At 37.6% G+C, this 19,013-nt stretch overlaps 1 protein-coding gene across 3 annotated transcripts in view; it reads left to right on the top strand.

The window, feature by feature from the left end:
* Positions 1–18,439, top strand: part of IL1RAPL1 (interleukin 1 receptor accessory protein like 1) — a 1,400,814-nt gene extending 1,382,375 nt beyond the window's left edge. For all 3 annotated transcript variants that reach the window (XM_051827650.3, XM_089324493.1, XM_089324494.1), the window contains 2 exons: positions 10,638–10,808; positions 11,556–18,439. In XM_051827650.3, the coding sequence (XP_051683610.1) occupies positions 10,638–10,808; positions 11,556–12,274 (890 nt within the window). In that variant the 3' untranslated portion in view covers positions 12,275–18,439. The remainder of the gene's footprint in view (positions 1–10,637; positions 10,809–11,555) is intronic.
* Positions 18,440–19,013: the final 574 nt, after the last annotated feature.

Below are 19,013 nucleotides of genomic sequence, written 5' to 3' on the forward strand. Positions count from 1 at the left end.
ATTTCAGGGCAGACATTATAGCATAGCAGGTTAATCTGCCACCTGCAACACTGGCATCCCATGTCGGAGTGCCAGTTCCAGTTCCGGCTGCTTCTTGATAATGTGTCTGAAAAAGCAGTGGAAGGTAGCCCAAGTGCTTGGGCCTCTGCCACCCATGTGGGAGACCCAAATGGAGTTCCAGACTCCTGGCTTTAGCCTGGCCCAGCCATTGCTGTTGTGGCCATTTGGGCAGTGAAAACAGAGGATGGAAGATTGCTTCATATCTGTGTCTCTCCCTCTTTCTCTGTCACTCTGCCTTTCTTTTAAAACATGTTTATATTCAAAGAAAAGTCATAATCTTGTCATTGCAAGATACTTCAGTCATGTCTGATTTGGAACTCTGCTCCTATTGGGTTAACACTCAGTTGAAAATTGGAATCTTCCCTTTCCCTTCTCCTATTCTTTCCCCCAGGAAAACTGGCTTTAGGGAGCTCACATATTGCTTTTTTTGTAAAAAAGAAAACTGCAATTGCATATTCCATCGCATCCTCACCAGAGCTACTAGCACCTAATCTTTGGACATCCTGAGCATTGGTTACTCAAGGCCAAGATCCTTGGTATGGCCTCTAGTCAGAAGCTTCACACACTTGTCCAGAATATTCTCACTTTGAACTTTATTAGCTGAACTCTGCTACACTCATACTTATTTCTCCATTTAAAAAAGTTAAGCATCTCCTTCACCCACAATCTCTTTAACATGTTGGTCCCATATGAGGCATAGGTTTTTCCTAGGAAGCTTACAGTTTCCCAAGATTTTCCTTGGGAAAAGGTATATAAGTCCTTACTCTTCTCAGAGTCTGCTTCAAACCAAAGGAGCATCTGTTATCCTCTTCCTTTCATGGGGCCCTGAAGGCCCCATCTCAGAAACCCAGGAAGCCTCTGAGTCACATCCCGTTGGATCTTTCTACTCATGCTCTTATGGTTGGATGATACCTACTCTTCTAGTGGTGTAAAATTTTCTGAGATGGTTAAATCTCCATGCTTCCTAGCTCCCCAACACATCCTTTCTTTTTCCAAAGACGAGATAGCTGTTAAGAGAAATCCATGCTTTCTAGATTCTTGCCTTGGTTTTAAAATAATGTAAAGTACAATCACAGGTGAGTAACGCCTTCTTTGTTATTGGACATCATATTTACCTACCTTGAAAGAGTTATTCATAAAATATTCTTAGAAGTAAGGAGAGGCAGAGAGTGTGAAGAACAGAGAATGAATATTTAGCTAATATTTGAAGTAATGTCCTACCATACTGATAGAATAATTACAAATTCATTGATCATTTGTTGACTCTTTCTTGAATAACAAGTTCTGTGCCCACTACTTTATTGATACTCAGAGACTCAAACAACTAGAAATAATTTAAAGCCAGATCTAAATGATTCCAAATCCCAAGAATTGCAACCACTGTATCAGACTAGAAGATGGAGGAATGGGCATCAGGGCTATAGTTAATCAGTTCCTTTGCAGTCATTATAATAGGTATTGCTTGACTATATCAGTTGGAATCATTATCATGATTCTGATTTTTTTTCCAAGATAAAAGATGTTGATGCTTTGCTTGCTTGCTTTCTTTACATTTCTGCTTGTTGTCCTATGCATAACCCTCTGCTAATATCACAGCACTTGACATTTGGGATCACATTTACAATTCTATCTTCAATTGTACGTGTGAAGAAATAGCTTGTATGTCTAAATGTCCTATTCTAAGTAGGACTTAAGTTGTCTTGTTACAGTATTGCTTTTTCCAGTAATCTACTAGTGACGTCCACCAAGATAGGTCCAAAACACAGCTTTTAACCACCCCCATACTTACTTTCATTGCTCTCCATTTTAGAGCTCATTTTCTTATGCCATCCTTTACTTCATTAGCCACACTTTTTCCTCATCTGCCATTCTCAATTAGTCATCAAGGTTGAGTCAATTGCACCTCTTGAAAATAGTTATTCCTTCTTTTAATGTGACTGTCCTGTCCTAGCCTCTTCCACTGCTTTCTTGCTTTCATTCTCTTTCACGCCACCTTACCCTGCACACTCTAGCTGAATTATATTTCTAAGTATTAATTTACTGACATTCTTTTCTTTTTTTTATTTGACAGATAGAGTTATAGACAGTGAGAGAGAGAGAGAGAGAGAGAGAAAGAAAGGTCTTCTTTCCGTTGGTTCACTCTCCAAATGGCCGCTATGGCCGGCCGGTGCTGCGCTGATCCGAAGCCAGGAGCCAGGTGCTTCTTCCTGGTCTCCCACATAGGTGCAGGCGCCCAAGCACTTGGGTCATCCTCTACTGCTTTCTCAGGCCATAGCAGAGAGCTGGACTGGAAGAGGAGAAACCGGGACTAGAACCCGGTGCCTATATGGGATGCCAGCGCCTCAGGCAGAGGATTAACCAAGTGAGCCCTGGTGCCGGCCCCAACATTTTTTTTTTTTAATTTCCTTCATTTCTGCCTGCCAGGACAAGTCCAGGCTTCTTAGCTCAGAAAGCAACTGCTATCACAGAATGGCTCAACTTAACTTTTGCAGCATTGCCACTACCATGGGACCTAAAAATGTAGAATTCCTCTTAGAATGAGGTTCTGGTCTTTGGCAAACAGAGCTGTTGAGATCTGATATACGACAATAGGATCATGCATGCTTCTCAACTCCTTTTGGGTAAATGAAGCAATGTAATGGTTATGAGAAGATCAATTACTCCCTCACCACCTTGATTCTACAGTGCATCCACATACACATTTATTAACAAGCAGACTTGTAACACATACAATACACCTGAAGAAGTTCCAGCTGTTCTATATGTGTGAGTATTTGTGTATACATGCACACACATTTACAAAAATCCTTGCAAGAAATTTTCTCGAGGCAAATATGACAATATTTCAGTGATAGACTAATATAACCACCTAATGACATCCAATAATATTCTGCATTAAGACATGGGACTACTTTGGAACTAGTCCAGATGAGTTTACCCAACACAGCAGGACACTAGAGTCTTACAGCATATAGGTATATCTCTAAATTAGAGTTTTATGAAGTAATCCATAGGTATTGAATAGCACTGATTTCACCATGGAGGGACCATTTCCCAGATCCATTATACCTAGTAAAAAGCACTACTTTTGCAATGCAACCCTATTAACAAAGTATCTACCTTTGATCAGAAGCAAAGGCAGTTTGCTCAGGGCTTATAGTGGCTGTTACAAAAGTGTTGCTTTATTCTAATTAAATACTAACTGGATAACCTGATAAGGGTAAACTTCTGGCTATAGAACAGAACTTATATTAACACAATACCCCACTCTTTGTGCTGGAATAATTAGAAAGAAGATAAAAGACAACATAATGATGTCAGATTCCCTTGCTCTTCCATGACTCTGTCTCAAGCGTCCCTTCTGGTTTTGTTCAAATTCTGTGACCTTGCTTAATGTTTGTTATTTTCAGAGTATAAAGGGATTTGTTGTTGTTGTTGTTTTGGTTTGTTTTTCTTTTTCCCTCTGAAAATGGGGTATGCCAGGCAAGCTTATAAGAACTTTATAATCACTAATAGGATTCATATTTTAAAGAAGAGAGAGCTCCTACTTTTATTAAGGGTATCAGACATTATGAATTAGAGCCATCTTTTATAATCTCCATCCCCACCCCTCAGCAAACATGAACATTTGTTCCATTTCAGGCATATGAAACAAATTGGTGTCTGTGCAACCTTTGATCATAGAATTTCATTTTCTTTCTCTTTCAATTACAAGGTCACTCACTATTCATAGATTCAGGAATTATTATCCTCATGTCCATGAGTGAAATACAGTAACTCTGTAAATCATCCAGACGAGCTATAGGGTTGCTTTTTGATTTTGTGTGTGTATTTGTGTTTGTGTGTGTGTGTGTGTATGGTGGTGGTGGTGGTGACTGGGTAACATTCAGATACAGGAACACCCTAGAAGGAGTGTCTGAATTTCATGAAATATATAGTTGTTTTTGGTATACGATTGTTCCTCAAATCATAAACCGCTACATGGTAGAAGCCAAGCCTTCGTATCCAAAAATCTGTGCTCCCTTTTCTATACCGTTACCTCTTATCCTCTGTGAAGCCTTATAACATCTATGCTGCCTGCCTCTCTCTGAAGGGTGCAAGGGAAAGAAATTACTGTCTATGGAATGATTGCTTTGGGCCAGGTGTTTTCCTACATGGTGGGGAATCATTTAATCATAGCCATCTTCAGGAAGGTACTGTTTTATAGATCAGGAAATAAAGTCTCAAATGAGTTATATAAAAAGTTATGACAGTCAGAATTTGAGCTCAGCTGCTGTGTTTTTTTTTTCACTATACACATCATGAGTATTTTAATTAGTGTCACATTTAAGTATTAATTTAAAACTTATGGGTCCAAATAGTCCAGAAAAACACTAAATTACAAAACAGTTGAACTACTAAAATATTCTAAAAATCTCAAAGTGTGCATCACAAGCATCATTATTATAAAATATAATTGCCAGAGACTGCCATGACAAAATCAAAATCTAAAGTGAGTTAAAACAATGACACTTAATAATCACAAAATCAAAATATTAAGATTATATATAGGGGCCGGCACTGTGGCATAAAAGGTAAACCTGCTGCCTGCAGTGCCAGCATCCCATATGGTAGCCAGTTCGAATCTAGCTGCTCCACTTCCATTCCAGCTCTCTGTTATGGCCTGGGAGAGCAGTGGAAGATGGCCCAAGTGCTTGGACTCCTGCACCAGAGTGGGAGACCCAGTGGAAGCTCCTGGCTCCTGGCTCCAGACTGGGGCAGCTCTAGCTGTTGCAGCCATATGTGGAGTGAACCAGCAGATGGAAGATCTCTCTCTCTGTCTCTGCCTCTCATTCTCTGTAACTCTGCCTTTCAAATAAATAAGTAAAGTGTTTAAAAAAAGATTTTATATATATGTCATGCTTGTTCAAAGATATATGATCTCTGTAGAATTTTTAATTTGAGAGATTCTTAGAAGTAAATGTGAGAAATCATACAATGGTAAACTCGCTTTAATGAAAACTCTTGTTGATTTAAATTATATCAATAATAATTTTTAATTATCACAGTTTTCTGAGCAAATATGCTTCACTTAAACATAAAATCACCTTGCATGATGAGATACATGATTCATCTTTGAATCCTCCTCCAGTCTCATTTTCATAACCTATTTGCTGAATGATGGCCTCTGTGGCTAGTCAATTATAAATATTTGAGAATAAAAAGAAAAGCAATGGCCAGCTGCCAATAACATCTGACAACTATTCAATATACGTTTAAAGGTTAAAAACTCCCAAAGACCCCAGATGTCAATCTCTAACAATTTCTATTGTCAGTAAATCTCCTTCCTAGCCCAGATCCAATAGAGCCACAACCTTCATCTTTAAAAGGGAGTCTTTAACCTTACCTTGTCTTAAAAGCTGCATTATTCTAAAAAAAGAAAAAAAATCCATGAATCCCTTGGTTTCTCTTAAACAGCGATTAGAGTTCTCTTAAAGGTGATCTTCATTGCGTTTCCAAACTTTTTATTTTCATTCCGGGTCCACAGTTCCATTTTTATCTTCTCTCATCAAAATTTCTTAATAATTTTGTTTGTTTGCTAAAGAGAGAGAGAGTGAGAGAGAGAGAGAGAGAGAGAGAGAGGAGAGAAGAGACAAAGAGAAATGTCTTTCATCTGCTGGTTCACTCCCCATATGGCTGCATTGTCCATAGCTGGGCCAATCTGAAGCCAGGAGCCAAGAGCTTCTTCCAGGTCTCACACATGGGTGCAGGGGCCCAAGGAATTGGGCCATCTTCTGCTGTGTTAGCAGGCATATTAGCAGAGAGTTGAATGGGAAGTGGAGCAGCTGGGACTCAAACCTGAGCCTATATGGGATGCAGGCACTGCAGGTTGTAACTTAACCCGCTAAGCCACAAAGTCAGCCCCAATAATGTTTTAAATTTATGTTTTTATTTCTTAATTCTACCAATTGCAAACTTCCTTTTGTCTTCTCAAAAATATCATTTATAGAACATCAAATCTACTAGTTAACTGAGTCAATTTAAGGAGAAAAGTCTACTAGAACTGTTATTTGATTTCAGATAATGAAACAAGCAACTAATTGACTGGATCTTAGATTTTTTTGGGGGGGGGTGGGGGAAGGGGATGCATCTTAGCCAGAATATCTTGAAATTCACAGAAAGTGAAACTTGATGACTATATTTTACATTATGAAGAATTATTACAAAGAGTGTATATGCCAGCTTTTTTCCATTTCTACAGTGAACAGAATTATAGTTGATGACTTAAATTACAGACAGTAAAATTTAAAAAGTAAAGCTCATATTAAGAAATAGACTCTGGGCTGGCTCCGCGGCTCAATAGGCTAATCCTCTGCCTAGCGGCACCGGCACACCGGGTTCTAGTCCCGGTCGGGGCACCGGATTCTGTCCCGGTTGCCCCTCTTCCAGGCCAGCTCTCTGCTGTGGCCCGGGAGTGCAGTGGAGGATGGCCCAAGTGCTTGGGCCCTGCACCCACATGGGAGACCAGGAGAAGCACCTGGCTCCTGCCTTCGGATCAGCGCGGTGCACCGGCCGCAGCAACGGCAAAAGGAAGACCTTTCTCTCTCTCTCTCTCTCTCTCTCTCACTGTCCACTCTGCCTGTAAAAAAAAAAAAAAGGAAATAGACTCTGATATCATCCTATGATTACTTTTAAGCTGTTTATAAACCAAAGTTGAATTTAAATGATCACATTTCTTTTTAAAATATTAGAATAATTTTATTTTTCTATGGTTACAAAAATGTCAACCTTTTCAAAGATTCACCAGTCACATGAAGCTCATACATAAATCTGTGCAGCATGAATTCTGCATCTCCAAAGCCCTGGGTCTTGAGAAAGTCCCCAGAAATAGCTATATAGTGTGAGTCACATGATGCTAAAATGAAAAGACATTTATTCATTTTGTCAGCAAATCTTTGAGAATCTACTAAACTGTAGTCACAAATCTGAAGCAAGCATCTTATAGTCTAAAAGAGAAGGTAATATAATATATGTAATATATTATATATATTATAACACTGTAATATATATGGGAAAGCAATCACCCTGAACTCAGAGAAATCAGTCTCAACTTCAAAGAAAACAAACTACTGAGCTGCTTTTTATATATACACAATGGGTAGTCATAGATATTTTTTGAGCTACCATAAAGCATCATCAGTGGCGAGCGTTTGAAAAGTAAATTTGGTGACTCTTCTCCAGAAGAAGTTAATGGAATGAGAAGATCAGGTAAAATATAACTGCAACAGCTGAAAAATGAATAGGGCCTGACCTAGGGTGGAAATAGACTTCGAAGATTTTTAGTAATGAATTGCTATGAAATCATTGGTAAAGAAACGTAATATATAGAATATGCATCTGATGTGCGGACACTAAAGAGGAGAAATTCTTATTTTATTAAAATTAAAACAAAATAAAAGGTGATGTTAAGTATGAGACACGTGCTGAACACCCAAATGAAGCATGCCAGATTACAGGTAGGAGTGGGAGATCATTCATTATTCAGGAGAAAGAGGAGACTTGGACATCTAAATTGAGGAGGCATCTAGACATAAGTGATTGTTGATGTTATGGGCAGTAAGGATGTTTTTAAGGAAAAGCAGACTGAAAGAATGAAATGAACTCAAAAATATCTTGCAGAATTACAGTGGCTATTGGTTGGAAGAGAGCTGTACAGGGAAGAGGTGGGGAAAGCAGAAGCAGACATTGTTTATGTAAGCAAAGGTGATAGCCATTGCGCATGGCAGCTGGTTCATGACAGGTTGCTCTACTTCCAATCCAGCTTCCTGCTAATGGCTTGAGAAAAGCAGCAGAAGATGACCCAAATGTTTAGGTCCCTGCCACCCATGTGAGAGACCTGGATGAAACTCCTGGCTCATGGCTTCAGCCTGGCTCAGCTCTGGCTTTTGTGGGCATTTAGCAAGTGAACCAGCAAATGCAAGATTTCTCTTTCTTTCTCTGTCTCTCCCCTTCTTTCTGTAACTCTGCCTTTTAAATAAGTAAATAAATCTTTTTGAAAAAATTTATTAATATATAAAGAATAGATTTCATGTATTTCATATATAGAATTCTAAGAAGATAACCATCCTTGTATCCCTCTGTCAACCATCCTCTTTCCTTCCTTTTCTTTTCCTTTAATTTTTGCAGTAACATAATTTCTTTTTTTTTAAGATTGTGTTTATTTATTTGAGAGGCAGAGTTACAGACAGTGAGAGGGAGAAGCAAAGAGAAATGTCTTCCATCCGTTGGTTCACTCCCCAAATGGCCACAAAGGCCGGAGCTGCAACGATCCGAAGCCAGGAGCCAGGTGCTTCCTCCCAGTCTCCCATTTGGGTACAGGGGCCCAAGGACTTGGGCCATCTTCTACTGCTTTCCCAGGCCACAGCAGAGAGCTGTGAAGAGGAGCAGCTGGGACTATAACTGGCACCCATATGGGATGCCAGTGCCACAGGCAGAGGATTAACCTACTGCGCCATGACGCTGGCCCCACATAATTTCAATTTACTTTATAATCACAAGTTTAACACACCACTAACCATAATGTTCAACAAATAAAATGTAGAAAGACAGGTGTATAGACAAGGGCTAAAAACAATAATCAAATCATAAGACGTCAGTGTCATTGTTATACTTTTTTTTTCCTATTCTATATTAACTACCACATTTCAGAGAAAACATGTGATATTTGTCTTTTTGGGACTGTCTTATTTCACTAAACATAATGGTCTCCAGTTGCAACCATTTTGTTGCAAAAGACAGTATTACATTTTTTATGGACCCTGTAGTGGAGTTGTTAGCTTCTTATATACCTGTGTTAACTTTAGGTACAATAAAGAGTTTTCTGTGTTTGCCATGAGAAGTTACAGTGATCGAATGACTTGTAGACAGCTCAAGATCATCAGATTACTAGAACTAATACACAGAGATGATATGAATTTCAGGAAGTGAGTTTAATTTTGTTTCTACAGTCAAAAGGAGTATCTCAAAGCATCCAAAGCAACAGTCAGGGAAGTCCATTTACCTTTGATGTTTTTTACCTCAAAAGATTTTAAATTAAATGTCTAAAACAGAATTCATTTTATTCTAAAATTGCATTTCAATTCAACTTGATCTAACAACTAAGAAATATACTGATGATTACCAGGAAAGCAGAATGGAGAATGAAGGCTATTGATACAGTTAGGCTCAGCATATTGATAGTATCTAATTTCTATTTTTAAAAAATTTTTTTATTTATTTTGAAAGAGTCAAAGAGAGAGAAGGAGAAAGAGAGAGAGAGAGAGAGAGAGAAAGATTGATTCTCCACCCAGAGAGGGAGAGAGAGAGAGATATTCTCCACCCACTGGTTCACACCCCAGAAGGCTGTAACCGCCAGGGCTGGGCTAGGCCAAAGCCAGAAGCCAGGAACTTCATGCAGATCTCCCATGTGGGTTGCAGGAGCCAAACACTTGTACCATCTTCTGCTGCTTTTCCCAGGCCATTAGCAGGGAGTTGGATCAGAATGTAGAGCAGCCTGGACATGAATAGACATCCATATGGGATGCTGGTGTCACAGGTGGCAGCTTAACCACTGTGCCACAACACTGGCCCCAGCACATTGCTAATATTTAGAATTGAGGTGAGCTAAGAATTCTAATATCATTTTCTAAAAAGGAAATTGACAAATGAGAGATTATCTGCAGGATAAATGATTTCCTATCCTTAGAAAAAGAACAAACGAAGAATTTGGAATGCTGTGTTAGAAAAATTAAGAACATGTGGTAGTAGTCCTCAAACATTTGAAGATCCTTATATAAAAAGGGGAAAGACTGAGGAAAGAAATCAAGTTTTAATACTAAGTCTCTTTCATGTACATTGTACTTTTTGATATCCAAGACCAAACTAGTTACTATGGCAAAAATCAATTTGGCAATACTTAATGTATAAAATGAATGGAAACTAGTAAAACAATGTTTTCTATAATCATTTAGTTTATTAATATTCTCAGTCCCAATATCCAAGACCTGTCTTTCAGTAAACAATTATTCCAAATTTGCCTTTATTCTCTCCCCAAAAGAAAATCAGCCTTACACACTCAATCCCAAAAGTCATTCTTCCACAGTCAAGCCAAGTGCAGTTTTTTCTTTCCAACAGGGTAAAATGGTCAAAGGCTGAATTAGGTGAATGCAATATTTAGAATAAGATCACACTATGATCCAAATATGTGGCTTTCATAAGCAGTTATGTTTCCCAAGGATGTGAGCATCAAAAGCATGGAAGTTAGCATTTCATCACTCTTTTCAATGATTTTTCCCCCTAGTTTTCACAAAGAAAAAAAAAAACACAAAAATTAAAATGTCCCTTTATACCTCCAAACTCATTCTGGGATATTTGGCATTATTGAACTCTTCATGAAAATTAGTAATGACCTCATTTTTTATTTTTTTTTTTTTTGGTTTCCCAGAAATGGTACATGTGGAGATGTTAGATGTTTATGGAAAAAAAAAAAGACATGAATGCTTGCCTGTGCTACTGTTTACTTTGTAGAGTAGTGACTTCAATGTTAATGTTTTTGACAGATAATAAAGATTATGATGCATACTTATCATACACCAAAGTGGATCCTGACCAGTGGAATCAAGAAACTGGGGAAGAAGAACGGTTTGCCCTTGAAATCTTACCTGACATGCTTGAAAAGCATTATGGATATAAGTTGTTTATACCAGATAGAGATTTAATTCCAACTGGAAGTAAGTTAATGTTTTAATTTGAGAGTGTACATGTCCGTGTAGCGATCATAAATTACACAATTTTTGTTTTGTTCTTTACTTCAAAAGTTGTCTGTGCTTGTTTCTCCAGAAAGGAATGTCTTTGTGTATTCCAATTTAATTTGGGGAGGCAGGCATTTGGCACAGTGGTTTAAGAAGCCACTAGGAATACTCACCTGCCATATCCGAGTACCTGAGTTTGAGTCTTGGCTGTGCTCCCAACTCCTGCTTCCTGCTAATGCAGACCCTGGGAGACAGCAGGTGATGGCTCAAGTACTTGGGTCCCTGCTGCCCACGTGGGAGACCCAGACTGAGTTCCAGCTTCCTGATTTCAGCTTGGCCCAGTCCTGGCTGTTACAAATATTTGGGGAATGAACCAGCAGATGGAACATTTGTGTCTGTCTTTCTCTGTCTCTCAGCATTTCAAATAAAATGAAATAAATAATTTCAAAAAAGAAATTTAATTTTTGAAATCTCAGAGATTTCCATTATTCGATAAAACACTGTCATTTTTTGAGCCTTCACATTTAATGAATCCTAGTGAGAGTTGTATCCCTGGGAAAAATATTTCTAACATTAGGAGAGGCAAAGCCCACTGTGTTCAAGTGGTCATTGGCTAGTTTTGCCTTCTCAAGGTTTCACCCAGCAAACCACAATTTAATGTGTGGAAGAGAATCTACTGAGGCTTTCTGGACCAAATGTTTCATCTATTCTTTTTCTCTCTTGTAGCATACATTGAAGATGTGGCAAGATGTGTAGACCAGAGCAAACGGCTGATTATTGTCATGACTCCAAATTATGTAGTTAGAAGGGGCTGGAGCATCTTTGAACTGGAGACCAGACTTCGAAACATGCTTGTGACTGGAGAAATTAAAGTGATCCTAATTGAATGCAGTGAACTACGAGGAATCATGAACTACCAGGAGGTAGAGGCCCTCAAGCACACCATCAAGCTCCTGACGGTTATTAAATGGCATGGACCAAAATGCAACAAGTTGAACTCTAAGTTCTGGAAACGTTTACAGTATGAAATGCCTTTTAAGAGGATAGAACCCATTACACATGAGCAGGCTTTAGATGTCAGTGAGCAGGGGCCTTTTGGGGAGCTGCAGACTGTCTCGGCCATTTCCATGGCCGCGGCCACCTCCACAGCTCTAGCCACTGCCCATCCAGATCTCCGTTCTACCTTTCACAACACGTACCATTCACAGATGCGGCAGAAACACTACTACCGAAGCTATGAGTACGACGTACCTCCTACCGGCACCCTGCCTCTTACCTCCATAGGAAATCAGCATACCTACTGTAACATCCCTATGACACTCATCAACGGGCAGCGGCCTCAGACAAAATCCAGCAGGGAGCAGAATCCAGATGAGGCCCACACAAACAGTGCCATCCTGCCGCTGTTGCCACGGGAGACCAGTATATCCAGTGTGATTTGGTGACAGAAAAGCAAGGGACGTCCCGTCCCTGGGAGCTTGAATGGAATCTGCAGCCCAGTGCCTGGAACTAAATCCTCGACTGCTGCTGTTAAAAACATGCATTACAATCTCTAGAACACGAGGAAAAACAGGGTCTTGTACATATGTTTTATGGAATTTCTTTGTAGCATCAGTGTCTTCCTGTTTTACCATGTCTCTTTCCATTACATTTTTTGACTTTGTTTTATATGTCATTGGAATTTGTAAATTTACATTTTTTTTAAAGAAGAGACTGAAGTATAGATAGAAAAACCTTTTTTGCTTCATTACTTTAGTTTTAGAATGGGTTTTAATTTCCTTTTTGTAAATTTTATTTTGCTCTTAACATTTCCTTGGGGTGCTTGGACAAATCTATCCGATGGGACAAGGAGCACCGGATCCTCACTCGGGTTCTGCCTAGGATCAGCTGGGCCACATCGGCCTTCAGAGAGCAGTGCGACACACGCCAGCATTGCCACTTGAGAGAAAAATTAAAAAGAGAGAGAAGAACACTTGTGCATAGGAGGGCCCCGCCAGTCAGAGCCCTGAATCTCTTCCTTGTCCCGCCTCATTCCCCACCTCTACCCTTCTAATGGCGGCATGATGTGTAAACTGCAGAGGGGTGGGGGTGGGCCTAACTGTCTTAACATAGTCAATTCACTGCTCTTCAGAATACACTCTAGACCCAAAGGTGTGCTAGTCACTTGACAGTGACCACTACAGAGTGCTAAGAAGAGAAGATCAAGGGCACGAAAATGGGGGAGAGTGTTGTTTCCGTTTTTTAAATGAGTTGATGTACCCTTATATATATAAATATATATATAAATATATATAAAAACAACAAAACAAAACAGACAAAAAAACCACAAAAAAGCAAAAAAACAAAAAACAAAAAAAAAATCAAGCCCTATATTTGATCACTTCCTGGAAAGGCATGAATGTGTTTGTGGCTGTTTTTGTTTAATATTCTACTTCCTCTTTTCCCTCTATATTTTTTCTGCAAATGAGATTATGTGCAAATGCCAGGCAAGTTAACTCAAAAGGGTGAATCAACGCAAGTCAAAATGAAATTTGCATTGGAGGCTTCCGAACCAAAGGGAAGGACAGGATGTGTCATCAAATATGTTTTGTCACCTTGTATTATATGAATTGTTATTTTCTAAAGAGTCAGAGAAGATCTGTGAAACTTCTTGTGGGGTCCTGTTGTATTTAAATGTTAACTCACTTGCATTTAATTTTCAAGGCTACATTCAGAATTAAGCGTTTGGTTTCAGTTTGTGAACATAAGCAACACTTATTAATATCGAGGTGTTTAAGAACTCAGGAGGTCAAACATATGAATATCAACAGATATCAATATTTTCAAAATAAACATCATTTATACAAAATAGTTTTTAAATTAGATCTGAAAGTGTTTAAAATACTTTTACTGTATAAAAAATTCATTTTATTTTAACTATATGATTCAATCTTCAAGAAACAGAAAGCTGATGCTCCCGGGAAATTCAACCCTTAGCATTTAGCTTTATGTTTGAAGTCAATTACATAAGCAGTTAATTCATATTCATATTAAGGGTGATGCAAAGTCAATCACAAAGGAAACTGCAGAGGGCAGAGTTGTTAAAAGGAAATATTACCTACATAGCTTTTAGTTTTTAAAAAAGTCAATGTGATAAAAACATTGATAGTAGAACTTAAAACAGTACTTCAGACATTCATCGTAGGAACTTCCATCCCAGTCATTGTCTGTGGGCTTGTATAGTGACTACTGTATGTTTGGTTTATTCCTATCACTCTATAATGAGAAAACAATCTATAGCTTTGGTCACAGTACTAAGGTGTGAGTTGGCCACTAAGAGGAAAAAAGAAAAGCAAGCAAGCAAGCTATAAACTGCACTAGAGTTCCTTTGGGAGGATTGAACTGCAAATGTATGAGAGATGAGTATAAGCATTTGGTAAGGATGCAAAGGTGGCAGTATCTGTGTGACAAGGTAAAGGAGCCTTGGGATATGCACTGATTTTTATTTGTTTAAAAAATGTTTATTTCCCTGACAACTCGACTGGGTCCTTCCCTATACTGTCTTTATTTCTCTGCTCCCCTTGGATCTGTGTCACATTTTCACAAATCAGAACTGAAGCTGCAAGGACACATAAAACTTTAAGGTCAGCTTTGCACATTGTGTTATTTTCAGAATCCGAGAAGGCCATTGTTTACTTTGTACTATGGACACCTGTCAGGGACTGGTGGCAGTGAACCTCATTGGACTGGATGACCAAACTCCCCCAGTGCTCACAAAACTGTAAATGTGGCAATGGCCTGGTTTATTTCTTTGTGGTTTTTCTTTCCTTTTTCTTTTTTCACATGCACGATGGAAGTGTGGAATAAATGTAGAGGAAGTAATCAGACCACAGTCATGTTTTAGGCATCCATAGGTGTTAATTTAGCTGCATTGGGAGTACATTTTTGTTCTATTTTTAGTGTAGATTTAAGCACTTTGAATAGCATGATTCAGGGATTGATGGGTAATATTTGATATTCTCACAACTTAAGAAACTTTTTTTCCTCTAATGCTTTGTCATATTTTTAAAAATGAAATAAATGCAAAAGAAGCTATCTATGGCTTTAGAAACATTCCTCCCAAGTATTCCTCTATCAGCTCCATGTGAGAACAAATGAAGGAAACTGTCATGTGTTCACGTGCTCTATGTTTAACAAAAGTTCTGTTAGAACTTACAATAAAAAGAGAAAAAAAATGTATTTCCCCTAGTGCCTAGGTTTCATCCTTCTCTTTTTGTGGTGGGGGCTATGGGGGATAAGAATATTCTAGTTGTAGAAACACAGTTGAATGTATGAATATGTTAGCCAAGCTGGGGTAGAGAATGGACTTCCAGACTTGGGTATGTGTGATGTTTGGTACTGCCTGTTTTTCATCAATCACTGCTCGGGCTCTGAATGACACATTATAGATTTAAAAATCCATCTTGTTTTTAATGTAACCTCGACTTGCTGCTTATGAGCATCCTACCCTTTATTCTGGTGCTCAAATATTTGATTATTTAATTTGTACCCCATTCCTTAGATCTCCTATGGGCCGAAAAGACATTTGTATCTTGGGTAGCCTGCTGACTTACATTGAGCTCAATTCTGTGAAACAAATCCAAGACATGATAAGAGACCTGAGCCTACTATATTTCTACAGCTTAACACCTGATTGTTCAAACAGTCAACTATTTTGTGATTACTTTTTTCATAGTATATGTATTTGGACCTTATTGACTTAATCTTATATAGATGCTGGTTTCTTCTGTATTTCATTATTATTTAGCATTTTATAATAAGAGCAGATATTAACTGAGAGCCAATCCCTAAACTTTAAGTAAGTTTTGTTCATCCTAGAGTAGTGATTAACTTTTTAGATACCATTTATGTAAATCGAGATCACCATTTCTATGAGTACATTTGTGAAGTATTTTCTGATTCTGGAATCATACCCTAGTTCTTTTTCTAAGGAGTATTTTCTAAATTTCACACTAAATTTCTTTTTCTTATTAGTTTAAGTTTATGCCATTAGTCCCAGAAGAAAGCTTACTGAAGTTCAAAGGATAGCATTGGCATTGTACAAGTGAAGGAACTGAATAGAACTAGAATACATAGATACGGAAGAGGAAAACCCCTCACTATCTCTGATCTGAATTTGGTTGTTCATTAATTTCACTATGGACAAAGTTGATTTAAAAGGGTAAAATATTATTAAATAGGCTAGAAAGTCCACCTCCAGACACACATTTCCTATTGCAGATGAGTTTTTCTAACAATATACACGGTTATGACAAAGAGATGATGAGACAACTGGGTTCCCTAAAAGGAGAAGATTGTCAATGGAAGCAGAGGCTATTCCTTGACGTACCAGGAATCCTTCCAACTTAATGTTATTTGCACAAAGACATTAACCAATATTCAAATTTTGATAATCCTTAATAATAGGCCTTAAAACTTGGTTTTAAGGATATCTTGAATTTCTAAAAAGGATTAAAGGAAATAATGAAACCTTTGAAATTCCAGACAACATTATTTAATGTGTGTAAAGCTGTCTTCCTGAGTGTGAGTTGCAAGACATCCATCATGTAAAAAAGGTTTTGATGTTTGGATTTAGAGGATATTCCCAGAAACTGATATTCAGCTAAACCAATATATCTTGCAGGCACTGTTGTCTCTACTGCTCCTTACCTTCATTCACAAAAATTTGGGGGATGATTACTGTTCCAACAGAGGGAATTCCTCTTTAAAAATGGCTTGACTTTGTGGGAGACCTTGTATATGGTAAAGAAAACTTGGTATGATAACAAATCATTTATGCCTAGATAAGGGAGAATTGTCTATTATTCTTGTGATAGTTTACTCATTTCTTCACCCACTCAGAACATAGTTGGGGGGGGGTGTTGTGAAACCATGCAATTTGGCAACGATGCCTTATTTCATTAAACTTCTTTTTGATCTGTGTTCAATCATATTTCTAACAACAAGCCAATACTTTTTCCTGTAAAGGGAGAGAAGGAATAGTCATTTGACATGCTTTTGTTTTCTAGTTTTGTTTTCCAAAGATTGAAAGTTAGTTATATATTGGAGTCCCAACAATTATATATTTTCCAGTTTTATGACTTGTGGTATGACTCTGGAACAATATGAAGAGTTTTGAGAATAAAGTGAGATGGTGATTAAAGTTTTACTTTTTACTTTTGATTGATAGCAACTTGAGTTTATGGTGTAAACAAGTTGAGATACTATCACAAGAGGCTGTAAGATCCAACCAAATTGGAATCAAGTTAGAGTAAGCTGATGATGATGATGAAGATGATTTGTTAACCTTAATTTTATGTGCCTTGTCATCATCAAACGTCAGTCACATTCACAGAAAATGCCAGACTTACAAGAAGGAACTCAGCTCCAGTCTTATTTAGTAAAATTTCTTCTTCCCAGGCTCAGACCATAACAAATCTCCCTGTTACAAACATGTAAGATATATATCTTATACTTCACAAATATAATGTATTTCTAAATTCCTTCTGCTCATCAGTAAACTCTCTTCCAAGTAGCCTAAGAGTCCACTGACACACTTACATTTCTGATTTCTTCATTAATGTAAGTAAAGTAAGGAACTATTGTTTTTCTACCATTCATCACTTTCATAGATGCATCCCCCAGGGTCCTTAAGTCTGAAAAGCATTTTCTTTCTAACAAAGGCAATCACTCTAAAAAAATTCATTACACTGTGTTCCCTCCACTACTAAATGAGTTGAATCTGAAAAACTGCACATGAACTTGAGAGTATTTCATGTAATATCGATGTCGTGTAAATTTCAATCTTCATAATCCAGATACTGTTACGTTTCAAAGGGCATGCTGTGTCATTAAAAAAAAGATTTACTGTGAAATGACATTATTACATAGTGCATGAATATGTGGCAAAGTAATTTGGATCTATCTTTACTAGTCAATAAGAGATTAAATTTGGGGAGATCAGATGTGAGTGTTTTAGGTTAATACTCAACTGAGAAGAAGACATCTTAATGTTAGGATACATGGGCAATTGTCCATATTCCTTGCAGTATATGCTCCTGTTAAATAGAATCCTTAGTGTATTCTTTCCACCAGAGTAGTGGAGGTACGTTCATATAATCTGCTATTGAATTGCAAAACCTTTTATGTTTTCAGAGTTCAAGGGAACCCAAATAGGAAAGTGGACTTAGTCATTTTCCTCTGCTGGTGTTCAAGTCATATTTTAAACTCAGACACTCTCAGATCTGTTCAACAGTCAGTAAAAAGTGCATTTTACGTAGTGTTTCCCTTTAGTTTTGCCTACCTTTTTTGATTTTGTATAATCTAGAATGTATGTAACTCATGTGTAGGTGATGGAGGCGCTCCATTTTTTCTTAGAATACTTACAATTATATATTTTGTTTTGCTTTAACTAGCAATAGGAAAATAGACAAATACAAGTGTAAAAATGAGACATTTTAAACTCGAATTATAATTTGTGTTTTATAGTCGTTTCATAAGTCTGTTGCTCTCTATGAGTATGCTCTCTATATATCCTGTAAAAATAAATTTATATGTTACATAGAAATTCAAGAAATTAAATTATTTATTAAGCTACAAGTGTTTCTTCTGGTTTCTACCTGATCATAGATAAAAATAAATTAATAATGTGTTGTTGGAACATATGTAAGTATGTTTGTTAATTTGATAACTCTTGTTCTACTTTCTCTTCCCTCTCTGTTTATATCTGTATAAGCTTATATTCCTTAAACCTAAACTCCTATGGTGGTTGTGAAAAAAATTGTCTTAAGAAATGTTCAGTTGACTGAGAAAGAAAAGAAAACCCTTGCTAAAAAATCAAGTCCATTTACAATCCCCATTTTCTTCACTACTGGATTATGGAGAGGTTTAAATCACTAGCTCAATCACTTAAAAGTTATTATCACATTAATGGCCTTTTCAAGGTTAAATTCTGCATTTTTTCCTTCATCTATTTCATGAAATTCTTTGAGAAACAGAAATGAAGAGTGATGACCCATGAGTCCTTCTTTGTTGTTTACTTTCCTTACTTCTTGCTCCCCAGGTATTTTATTCCTTTCTGTTTAAGGTACTACTCACATAATGACCTTAAAATCCCCATAAGTAATACTTAAAGTGGCCAAGATCTTTAATCATCTTGTTTTCTAT

The sequence above is a fragment of the Oryctolagus cuniculus genome, chromosome X, assembly GCF_051225735.1.
Source record: "Oryctolagus cuniculus isolate XC-2025 breed Fujian yellow rabbit chromosome X, ASM5122573v1, whole genome shotgun sequence".
In the NCBI taxonomy this organism is placed as follows: Eukaryota; Metazoa; Chordata; class Mammalia; order Lagomorpha; family Leporidae; genus Oryctolagus; species Oryctolagus cuniculus.